The sequence below is a fragment of the Salvelinus fontinalis genome, chromosome 17 (assembly GCF_029448725.1).
Source record: "Salvelinus fontinalis isolate EN_2023a chromosome 17, ASM2944872v1, whole genome shotgun sequence".
In the NCBI taxonomy this organism is placed as follows: Eukaryota; Metazoa; Chordata; class Actinopteri; order Salmoniformes; family Salmonidae; genus Salvelinus; species Salvelinus fontinalis.
Window position 1 is genome coordinate 27280885 of NC_074681.1, and position 12751 is coordinate 27293635.

The 12751-nt window shown below is 42.5% G+C and overlaps 1 protein-coding gene across 1 annotated transcript in view; it reads left to right on the forward strand.

Annotated features, from left to right (window-relative positions):
• The first annotated feature begins 911 nt into the window (after positions 1-911).
• The window catches only part of LOC129814085 (XK-related protein 4-like), a 67570-nt gene continuing 55730 nt past the window's right edge, over positions 912-12751 (forward strand). Inside the window, exon 1 of the mRNA XM_055866870.1 lies at positions 912-2101. Within this exon, the coding sequence (XP_055722845.1) occupies positions 1410-2101 (692 nt within the window). The 5' untranslated portion in view covers positions 912-1409. The remainder of the gene's footprint in view (positions 2102-12751) is intronic.

A 12751-nucleotide genomic window follows, 5' to 3' on the forward strand; every position in this document is an offset into this window, starting at 1 on the left:
GTGGATCGATTTTTCTTTGTGACAGGGTCCATATTTATATCTGGATGCTCTCCATCTCTCACACATGGACACAATTCATTAACTATTTTCCTCATTTTAGACAGCTAATACAATCAATCTCTCAGTTTTAAATCGCAAATAATAATATTTTAGTGTCACTGTTCAGCATTTCAACAAAATACCATTGAAGCAACGCTGTGGCCGTGTTTTAAGGTTGTACATGTATATAGCGTGGTCGTCCTCTGGCCATGCGTGCAGCCAAGCTGCGAGGAGGGCGTGTCAAAATCATAGCGGTTGTGCGGCTGTGCTTCAAATAGCCTATGGTGCGGTCAAGGCATAACCTGTTATAACTGCGGAGATCATTCATTAAAATCGCAGTCAATGACTGTGTCGGGACCCTCTAGTAATAAATGACGGGACTTGATTGCTTACCGGTGCATTCTGTATAAGGGTAGCTGTAGGCTACATACAGTATGAAAGTGAGTTGACGCGGGAGCTGTCCATGGTGCTGAACCGTTATACCTACTGCACCAGAATACCCAGATGAGAAATAGGCTACATATGTGAATATTGGGATAATTGACTACTTAACCACAAATCAACACTTTCTAGTGGGTGCGTGCGTCACTGCTCCAGTTATTTATAGCTATTGTATTATTTCATAGTGGCAGCAGAAGAGCCCTATTCCCTCCCCACTGGGCACAGACGTCAGTTCAACGTCTAGTTTTAATTTACATTTGGTTGAGTTGTTAACTAACATGAATTCAACGTGATTTAGGTTAAAGGTTGCGTGAAAAAAATACAAAATTCTCTGAAGTTGATGACTTTTTGCAAATCCAATCAGTTTTCCACGTTGATTAATCGTCATCACATTGCATTTTGGGGTTGAAATTATGTCGATTCAACGTTGATTCAATCAGTTTTTGCCTAGTGGGTCTGGATTAGGTTAATAGCCTATTGTATTTTGCTCATCGTTGGTCAAGTATAACCTACCTGAAATATTGGCCAGGCCTTCGATTCATTTTATTGCAGTCCTCTGGCATATATACATATACTTTTTTTAAATTAGCCTATACATTTGGTTTAATTAGGCCTATCAGAGTGAATTGCAATATGCTGTAGCTCTATTGTCGCTATTGGGGAGAAATGTGAGGTGAGGAGCGACTGAGGAAGAGTTGCGAAGCAATGATGTCATAGTTTCAAGTATGTGCCTTGGGAGAGCATATGGTTCGTACCCGCTGCCGAGCGGTAGGGTTGCTTTGTTATGAACAGGCGGCGCTGTAGCTGGCGGAAGAGGAGGTCGCCCAGCCCAGTATCTCTACGCCTGGAACACAGAAGCCGAGGGGGAGCCGAGAAAACGGGAGGAGAAAAGACGGTGTTGGCTGGAGGAGAAAGAAAAAGCTACGATAATGGCCGCTAAATCTGATGGGGTATTGAAAATTAGAAAGAGCGATGTAGCGTTCACGCCTTTGCAGAATTCGGACCACTCGGGCTCAGTACAAGGACTCGTTCCAGGATCGCAGCCGGATTCGGGTACCGGGGATGGGGAATTCGTGAATGGGGAATCGCGGTGCTGTGGTTCTAATTCGACATGTCTTCGCCTTGGCAGAGAGCAGCAAACAAAATACACGATATGGGACTGTCTATGGATTCTCGCTGCAGTGGTGGTGTATTTCGCCGATGTAGGCACCGACATTTGGCTTTCTGTCGACTATTACCTCCGTCGCGACTACTGGTGGTTCGGGCTCACGCTATTTTTTGTTGTGCTAGGGTCGTTCTCCGTCCAAGTCTTTAGTTTCCGATGGTTCGTCCACGATTTCAGCACCGACGAGAGCTCCAATGCCGCCGGTGCGGCAAACTGCTCATCCCACATGGACGGGAAGCTGCTGAGCGGTTCTGCTTCACATGGAGATGTGGGCGCCCAACCGTCCACACCTCAAAGACAGGCATCCACCGCGAGCAAGAGCAACACCACAACCAACAGCAACAGCAACAGCAGCACCGCAACCCCGACGAATAAGAAAAGCTCGGCGTCCTGTTCATTATTCATATGGTCCGCGCAATCCGTCACCCACATCTTGCAGCTTGGACAGATATGGAGGTAAGCGTTTGATATGCTCTTTCGAATGAAGAGAGTAGCATCCCATTAGCCTACGTGTGTTAACTTCTGACTGCACGTACCTCATAGCCTACACTTAGCTCCCATCATGCCCAAGAGGGTCTACTGTTATTCATTATTAGGCACCAACTGCCATAGAACGTATAACATTTCAGGTTTTACGCGCACTGCAAAGCATTTTGAGTAGCATACCCTGAGTAGCTTCTTGGTGGGTTATAGGTGTTATATCTTAAATAAACAATCATAGGTAGATAAATAGTCTGTCGTAAAACAAAATGGTATCATGTTTCATGATGTGATATCCTTGTGAATGTGCTTGGTCCAATGGCGAGCTAGAAGTTGTGCATGTTCAATTGAATTCTTCACACCATACAGTATAGGGCTAGATGTATGTAGCCCAGCTTAGTTTACAAATGGGAAACTCTTTACAACTAGGCCTATTATTTACAAACAAGTACATTATGTGTGAGGAAAGAAACAGTTAAAAACCACATTGATTTCCCTAAATTAAGAATATATCAAATGTGTATTGGAGACATTTGGGATCTGAACATTGAGGGTGAGGGTATGTTGTGTGTTTATTGTGTGTGTATGTGTGTGTATGTGTGTGTGTGTGGGGACCAGGCCATCAATACACACTCTTTTGCAAAAAGCACATCATGTCAGAAGAAATGGATTGTAAATTCACCCACATCAAGTTCAAAATCTATAGATAGAAACATATACCGGGGCATGATATTGAATAAAATCACATTGTAAATCCATTATTAATGAGATTGAGCTTTAACCTTAAGAATGTATTTAATTAAATACAGGGGGCGTAACAAACTATTAGTGGATATTGGTTCCATTCTCAATTCAATTTCTCTCTGGTGCCATCCTATTTTTTGTATCCATTCTGTTCCAGTCACACACATGTTATCTGCGACTGGGCAATTTAATGTGGGTGTGTTCGCACATGCATTATTATTTGCATGTGATATAATGTTTTATTGATTTTCTGTTTAGCTCCTGGCCATGCATGATAAGGGCATCACATCATCTACAATAGTGTACATTTCATGGGGGCTTGCACCCTTGACTCCTTATGTAACTCCTTGACACTGCCACACTTCAGCACTTGAGCATTTAGGGAAAGGGGAAATTCAGTAGTACAACTGAATGCCTTCAACTGAAATGTGTCTTACACATTTAACCCAACCCATCTGAATCAGAGAGGTGCGGGGGGGCTGCCTTAATTGACATCCATGGCGCCCGGGGAACCGTGGGTTAACTCCCTTGCTCAGGACCAGAACGACATATTTTGACCTTGTCAGCTCGGGGATTTGATCCAGCAACCTTTCGGTTAAATCAAATCAAATGTATTTATATAACCCTTCTTACATCAGCTGATATCTCAAAGTGCTGTACATAAACCCAGCCTAAAACCCCAAACAGCAAGCAATGCAGGTGTAGAAGCACAGTGGCTAGGAAAAACTCCCTAGAAAGGCCAAAACCTAGGAAGAAACCTAGAGAGGAACCAGGCTATGAGGGGTGGCCAGTCCTCTTCTGGCTGTGCCGGGTGGAGATTATAGCAGAACATGGCCAAGATGTTCAAATGTTCATAAATGACCAGCATGGTCAAATAATAATAATCACAGTAGTTGTCGAGGGTGCAACAAGTCAGCACCTCAGGAGTAAATGTCAGTTGGCTTTTCATAGCCGATCATTAAGAGTATCTCTACCGCTCCTGCTGTCTCTAGAGAGTTGAAAACAGCAGGTCTGGGACAGGTAGCACGTCCGGTGCACAGGTCAGGGTTCCATAGCCGCAGGCAGAACAGTTGAAACTGTAGCAGCAGCACGGCCAGGTGGACTGGGGACAGCAAGGAGTCATCATGCCAGGTAGTCCTGAGGCATGGGTCTAGGGCTCAGGTCCTCCAAGAGAGAGAAAAAAAGAGAGAATTAGAGAGAGCATACTTAAATTCACACAGGACACCGGATAAGACAGGAGAAGTACTCCAGATATAACAGACTGACCCTAGCCCCCCGACACAAACTACTGCAGCATAAATACTGGAGGCTGAGACAGGAGGGGTCAGGAGACACTGTGGCCCCATCCGATGATACCCCCGGACAGTGCCAAACAGGCAGGATATAATCCCACCCACTTTGCCAAAGCACAGCCCCCACACCACTAGAGGGATATCTTCAGCCACCAACTTACCATCATGAGACAAGGCCGAGTATAGCCCACAAAGATTACGGTTACTGGCCCAACGCTCTAACCACTAGGCAACCTGCCGCCCCATTTAGTTTCATCATTGTTATGTCACATTGTCTGGTGCATTGAGAATACTGTAGATCTGACTCCACCAGGGTGTGTATCCTCAGAGAGTAGACAGGGTATTGTTGAGACACGGCAGTGAGCACAGTAGTCTGGGGAAATCAGGCAAAGTTGAGGTCTGCATCCCAAATGGCACCCTATTCTTTATGTAGTGCACTACTTTGGACCAGAAGCCCTGGTCAAAGTCGTGCAGTATATATAAGTAATAGGGTGCCATTTGAGACAGACAAGGTTTTATAAATGGCTGTGTGTTAATGAAGTTCATCAGACCCAGTGTGAGCCATGTTGGTTCCTGACAACGGTTATGACATGACATCATCACCATGTATATTATTATCACAATGATTTTGTAATTGTTTGTCCAAACAGGTTTCCATCATATATTTCTCCAAATACTCACGTTGGATATGGTTTATGGTTTGAATAATTCAGTTATTTCTGAATTATGAGTAACCTTTTTTTCAAATGCATTTTCTGTATTAGTTTACTCATATTTCACACACACAATGTAAATTGCTTTTCAGTAAAGTTTTCCCCTTTCAATTGCAGCTGTGGGGTTAATAATATGGCTGTCAAACCCCCCCATACAGTATTTGTATTTGTATTTATTATGGATCCCCATTAACTGCTGACAAGGCAGCAGCTACTCTTCCATGGGTCCAGCAAAATTAAGGCAGTTTTATAAAATGTAAAAAACATTACAATACATTCACAGATCTCACAACACACTGTGTGCCCTCAGGCCCCTACTTCACCACTACCACATATCTACAGTACTAAATCTCTGTGTGTGTGTGTGTGTGTGTGTGTGTGTGTGTGTGTGTGTGTGTGTGTGTGTGTGTGTGTGTGTGTGTGTGTGTGTGTGTGTGTGTGTGTGTGTGTGTGTGTGTGTGTGTGTGTGTGTGTGTAGTGCATATGTTATCGTGTGTGTATGCAGGTGTCTGTGCCTATGTTTGTGTTGCTTCACAGTCGCTGCTGTTCCATGAGGTGGTTTTTATCTGTTTTTTAAAAATAATTTTACTGCTTGCATCAGTTACTTGATGTGGAATAGAGTTCCATGTAGTCATGGCTCTATATAGTACTGTGCGCCTCCCATAGTCTGTTCTGGACTTGGGGACTGTAAAGAGACCTGTTGTGGCATGTCTTGTGGGGTATGCATGGGAGTCCGAGCTATGTGACAGTAGTTTAGACAGACAGCTCGGTACATTCAACATGTCAATACCTCTCATAAATACAAGTAGTGATGAAGTCAATCTCTCCTCCACTTTGAGCCAGGAGAGATTGACATGCATATTATTAACATTAGCTCTTTGTGTACATCCAAGCACCAGCCATGCTGTCCTTTTTTGTGGACCTGACCACACGACTGAACAGTAGTCAAGGTGCGACAAAACTAGCGCCTGTAGGACCTGCCTTGTTGATAGTGTTGTTTAGAAGGCAGAGCATCGCTTTATTATGGACAGACGTCTCCCCCTCTTAGCTACTACTGTATCAATATTTTAACCATGATAGTTTACAATCTAGGGTTAATCCAAGCGGTTTAGTCATCTCAACTTGCTCAATTCCACATTATTCATTACAAGATTTAGTTGAGGTTTAGTGAATGTTTTGTCCCAAATACAATCCTTTTAGTTTTAGAAATATTTAGGGCTAACTTATTCCTTGCCACCCACTCTGAAACTAACTGCAGCTCTGTTAAGTGTTGCAGTCATTTCAGTCGCTGTAGTAGCTGACGTGTATAGTGTTGAGTCATCCGCATACATAGACACTCTGGCTTTACTCAAAGTCAGTGGCATGTCATTAGTAAAAAAATAAATAAAAAAAAAGCAAGGGGCCAAAACAGCTGTCCTGGGGAATTCCTAATTCAACCTGGATTATGTTTGAGAGGCTTCCATTAAAGAACACCCTCTGTGTTCTGTTAGACAAGTAACTATTTATCCACATTATAGCAGGGGGTGTAAAGCCATAACACATACGTTTTTCCAGCAGCAGACTATGATCTATAATGTCAAAAGCTGCACTGAAGTCTAACAAGACAGCCCCCACAATCATTGTTATCATACATTTATCATCAGTAGTCCAGATGTTTGTTGTATACGTCACATCTTTGGATTGACACTTACAGTACCAGTCAAAAGTTTGGACACGCCTACTCATTCAAGGGTTTTTCTTTATTTTTACTATTTTCTACATTGTAAAATAATAGTGAAGACATTAATACCATGAAATATCATATGGAATCATGTAGTAACCAAAATGTTTGTTGGCTGCTTTTCCTTCACTTTGCAGTCCAACTAATCTCCTACCATCTCAATTGGGTTGAGGTCGGTGATTGTGGAGACCAGGTCACCTGATGCAGCGCTTCATCACTCTCCTTCTTGGTCAAATAGCCCTTACACTGCCCGGAGGTGTGTTGGGTTATTGTCCTGTTGAAAAACAAATGATAGTCCCACTAAGCGTGAACCAGATGGGATGGCGTATCACTGCAGAATGCTGTGGTAGCCATGCTGGTAAATAAATCACTGGCAGTGTCACCAGAAACGCATCCCCACACCATCACACCTCCTCCTCCATGCTTTACGGTGGGAACTACACAGCCGTTCTATTCTGTGTCTCACAAAGACATAGCGGTTGGAACCAAAAATCTCAAATTCAGACTCATCAGACTACAGGACAGATTTCCACCGGTCTAATGTCCATTGTTTGTGTTTCTTGGCCCAAGCAAGTCTCTTCTTATTATTGTTGTCTTTTAGTAGTGGTTTCTTTGCAGCAAATTGACCATGAAGGCCTGATTCATGCAGTCTCCTCTGAATAGTTGATGTTGAGATGTGTCTGTTACTTGAACTCTGAAGCATTTATTTGGGCTGCAATTTCTGAGGTGCAGTTAACTCTAATGAACTTATCCTCTGCAGCAGAGGTAACTCTGGGTCTTCCTTTCCTGTGGCGGTCCTCATGAGAGCCAGTTTCAGCATAGCGCTTGATGGTTTTTGCGACTGCACTTGAAGAAACTTTCAAACTTATACCACCACTACCTTGTAACAACACAATTGATTGGATCAAATGCATTAAGAAGGAAAGAAATTCCACCATTTTTTTTTTAGCAAAGCAAAGCACACCTGTTAATTGAAATGCATTCCAGGTGACTACCTCATGAAGCTGGTTGAGAGAATGCCAAGAGTGCAAAGCTGTCAAGGGGTGGCTACCTCAAAGAATCTCAAATATACATATATTTTGATTTGTTTAACACTTTTTTGGTTACTACATGATTCTATATGTGTTATTTAATAGTTTTGATATCTTCACTATTATTCTACAATGTAGAAAATAGTCAAAATAAAGAAACCCAGGAATGAATAGGTGTGTACTGTATCTCACAATGGAATACACCCGATTGCATTTCAAATTAGCAGCCAGGCAGCCTCAGTGTATACAGTATATTCAGTGCATTCGGAAAGTATTCAGACCGCTTGACTTTTTCCACATTTTGTTACGTTATGGCCTTGTTCTAAAACTGATTAAATATTTTTTTCCTCATCAATCTACACACTACCCCATAATGACAAAGTGAAAACAGATTTAGAGATTTTTGCAAATGTATTAAAAATAAACATACCTTTTTTTACATAAGTATTCAGACCCTTTGCTATGAGACTCGAAATAGAGCTCAGGTGCATTCTGTTTCCATTGATCATCCTTGATGTTTCTACAACTTGATTGGAGTCCACCTGTGGCAAATTCAATTGATTGGACATGATTTGGAACGTCTCACACCTGTCTATATAAGGTCCCACAGTTGATAGTGTATGTCAGAGCAAAAACCAAGACGTGAGGTCAAATGAATTGTCCGTAGAGCTCCGAGACAGGATTGTGTCGAGGCATAGATCTGGGGAAGGGTACCAAAACATTTCTGCAGCTTAAAAGGTCCCCAAGAACACAGTAGCCTCCATCATTCTTAAATGGAAGAAGTTTGGAACGACCGAGACTCTTCCTAGAGCTGGCCGCCCGGCCAAACTGAGCAAGCTTCTGCCCCGCTTGCTCAGTTTGGCCGGGCGGCCAGCTCTAGGTAGAGTCTCGGTGGTTCCAAACTTGGTCAGGGAGGTGACCAAGAACCCGATGTTCACTGACAGAGCTCCAAAGTTCCTCTGCGGAGATAGGAGAACCTTCCAGAAAGACAACCATCTCTGCAGCACTCCACCAATCAGGCCTTTATGGTGGAGTGTCTATATGGAAGTTACTCCGTAAAGGAACATGAAGCCCGCTTGGAGTTTGCCAAAAGGCAGCTAAAGACTCTCAGACCATGAGAAAAAAGATTCTCTGGTCTGATGAAACCAAGATTGAACTCTTTGGCCTGCATACCAAGCGTCACGTCTGGAGGAAACCTGTCACCATACCTATGGTGAAGCATGGTGGTGGCAGCATCATGCTGTGGGGATGTTTTTCAGCGGCAGGGACTGGGAGACTAGTCAGGATCGAGGGAAAGATGAACAGAGCAAAGTACAGAGAGATACTTGATGAAAACCTGCCCCAGAGCTCTCAGGACCTCAGACTGGGGCCAAGGTTCTACTTCCAACAGGAAAATGACTCTAAGCACACAGCCAAAACACTGCAGCAATGATTTCGAGTCTCTGAATGTCCTTGAGTGGCCCAGCCAGAGCCCAGACTTAAACCCGATCGAACATCTCTGGAGAGACCTGAAAATAGCTGTGCAGCGACACTCCCTATCCAACCACCTGACAGAGCTTGAGTTCATCTGCAGAGTAGAATGAGAGAAACTCCCCAAATACAGGTGTGCCAAGCTTGTAACGTCATACCCAAGAAGACTCAAGGCTGTAATCGCTGCCAAACTCATTTTTTTTTGTCATCATTATGGGGTATTGTGTGTAGATGGATGAGGAATAGAAACGATTTAATACATTTTAGAATAAGGCTATAACGTAACAATATGGAATAAGTCAAGGATTCTGAATACTTTCCGAATGCACGGTGTCATTTATTAGTGTATCTGTACTTTACTATTTCTATTTTTGATGACTTTTAGTTTTACTCCACTACATTCCTAAAGAAAATAGTCTACTTACTCCATACATTTTCCCTGACACCCAAAAGTACTCTTTACATTTCCAATGCTTAGCAGGACAGGAAAATGGTCCAATTCACACACTTATCAAGAGAAAATCCCTGGTCATCCATACTGCCTCTGATATGGCCAATTCACTAAACACATGCTTCTTTTGTAAATTATTGTGTAAATGTTGGAGTGTGCCCCTGGCTATCCGTCAATTAAAACAACAAGTAAATCATGGCGTCTGGTTTGCTTAATATAAGGAATGTGAAATGATTTGTACTTTTGATACTTATGTATATTTAAAATCAAATACTGCTTTTCTTTTTACTCAAGTAGCATTTTATTGGGTGACTTTTACTTGAGTTATTTTCGATTAAGGTATCTTTATTTTTACTCAAGTGTAACATTTGGGTACTTTTACCACCACTGTCTACCAGCTGGACCAAACCGTTGAGGTTTTGCTCCAGATCCTCTCCAGATCCACCCACCTTTTCTACGATAGCTCACTGGCAATTGGGTTCGGAACACATCATTTAAGCCCAGAATTCACTGGCGCTGGAAGAAAACATCTAGAGTTCTGCTTTCTGGTCACGCCCAGTGTCCATGTTATCTCTCACTACTGTAGAAATACACTATCTCTGGAAGATTGATCATCATCAGAGTGATCGTATAACGCTTGTATAGTTTAATGAGTCAATGGGCCAGGCTTCTGCTATACATACTGTATATTGCGATACAACTCTAACTTCATGAGTCAGTCCCTTATGTATAGAGCTTGTATAGAGCTATTATGTACATTGTAATGTATACAGTACAACACTCTTTATTGAATCCAATGCATTCTCTAGCTGCATCCTCATTTTGTCAACCATTGTGTTCATACTGAATCCTGTCATGGAGATGCCTCTCCTTCTATACTTCCCAAATATCACCCTATTTCCTTATGTAGTGCACTACTACCCTATGAGCAAAAGTAGTGCAGTATATTAGTAATAGGGAGCCATTTGGGACGCAAACCTTGTCTGTGTGTGAAGTATCATTCTTAGGACCCCATGTATAAGTGATTTATGGTAGCATCAGTGTATCTTCAATCTGTACTAATGACTACATTTTGTGTAGGATGATGTTAGTAGGCTATTTTGTATTTGGAAGACTGTCGTATTTCTAATCTGTGCATAGTATGCATCACAGGTTGTAGTTTCAAGTTCTGGTTACAGAGAATGAGGTATATTTGCTGTTGATTTATTTTTGGAGTACAATTGTCAACACTATTTCACAGAGTTCTGAATTAAAACACGTACATAGTCTTCAATGGTAATAGTTTTCATGTTTTGATTAGTTCGCCAGGGGCGCTGTGAGAGTTATTTAAGAACTATTCAAAGAGGTAGGGTTTCAGACATTTCTGAATATGGGCAGGAACTCTGTCATCTTGACTTTAGGGGGAAGCTTGTTCCACCATTGGGTGCCAGGAAAAAGTAGAGCTATGACTGGGTTGGGAGCTGCCCTCCTGTAGAGGTGGGAGGGCTAAGAGACCATATGTTGCGGAACGTGGTGCTCAGGTTGGGATGTAGGGTTTGAACATACCCTGAAGGTAAGGAGGGGCAGTTCCCCTTGCTGCTCCATAGGCAAGCACCAGGGTCTTGAAGATGATGCGAGCTTTGGCTGGAAGCCAGTGGAGTGTGCAGAGGAGCGGAGTGACATGGGAGAATATAGGAAGGTTGAAAACCAGGCGGGCTGTGGCATTCTGGATAAATTGCAGGGGTTTGATGGCACAGGCGGGGAGCCCAGCCAACAGAGCTGAAGTAGTCTAGACGGGAAATTACAAGTGACTGGATTAAGACCTTTGCCGCTTCCTGTGTGAGGAAAGGTCGTACTCTACAGATATTGTAGACTATGATCCTGCAGGAGCGAGTCACTTTTTTGATGTTTGCAGAGAACGACAGGGTGTTGTCCAGGGTCACGCCAAGGTTCATTGCACTTTGGAAGGAGGACACTGTGGAGTTGTCAACCATGATGGAGAGATCTTGGAGCGGGCAGGCCTTCCACGGGAGGAAGAGCAGCTCTGTTTGGTCGAGGTCGAGCTTGAGGTGGTGGGCCCGACATCCAAGCTGAGATGTATGCAAGGCACGCATAGATGCGTGTCCCCACCTGGGTGTCAGAAGGGGGAAGGAGAAGGGTAGTTGAGTGTAATCCGCAAAGCAATGATGGGAGAGACCATGTGAGGATCTGGCAGAGCCGAGTGACTTAAAAAAATATTAGGGTGTAGATCAACTTTAATATTGCAGAAAGACTATAGCTACCACAAATGTAATTGTCTCCATCACTTCCAATCCCCCATATATTTTTGCAAATATACATACATACGCACCCGCACACATATCTTTAAAAATATATATTTCCTTTATTACCCTCCAACCTTACCACCCCTCCCCCAATTGGAGCAAACGAGTGAACAACCACGCTTAGGCCTGTATTTCCAGCTTATACATACTATATACATTTTATGGACACAGTCTATTTTACAATAGTTTCATTTTGTTTGTTTTTAACTCTTGTCCTTCCTCTACTCTCAACCTCTCCCATATATTTATGATGTTCATCCGGTTTGATTTCTATTTGCCATATCTTTCAAACTGTGCTCTTTTCAAAAAAGTTCTTAACCTATATATGTTTTACGGGCACAATATGTTTTACATTAGTTATCTTGTTGTTATTATTCCCAGCCTTCAGCTCCATTCAATCCTTCCCATCTATCTCTTAACACCATCCATATTGGATTTCTATTTGACATAACTGTGCTGTGATGTTTCACAAAAGTTCTGAACCTTTCTATTCTCATTGTTTCTACAAATTTTAAATTGAAAGTATTATTATATTATTAATCGATTGACTATGACTTTTCAGATCGCCCAGTAGTGCTCCAGGTAAATATTGCAATTCTTCAGCCATTCCTGGACCTGTGACCAAAAATAAGCTACATATGGACAGTACCAAAACAAACGATCAAATGATTCTGTCTCTTCGCAGCAAAATCTGCAGAGCTGGGAAGGTTGTATCCCCCATATAAATAACATTCTATTGGTTGAAAGAATTCTGTATAATAAAAAATCCAAGTTTTGCGCATCAGTTCAGAAACCATGTGCCATGGAATCAGTCCCTCAAATCTCTTCCCAACTATTTTCCAATCTATATGGCACAGCTGTCAATTTTTTGGTCCTTAAATGAAACTGGTATACTATTTTTA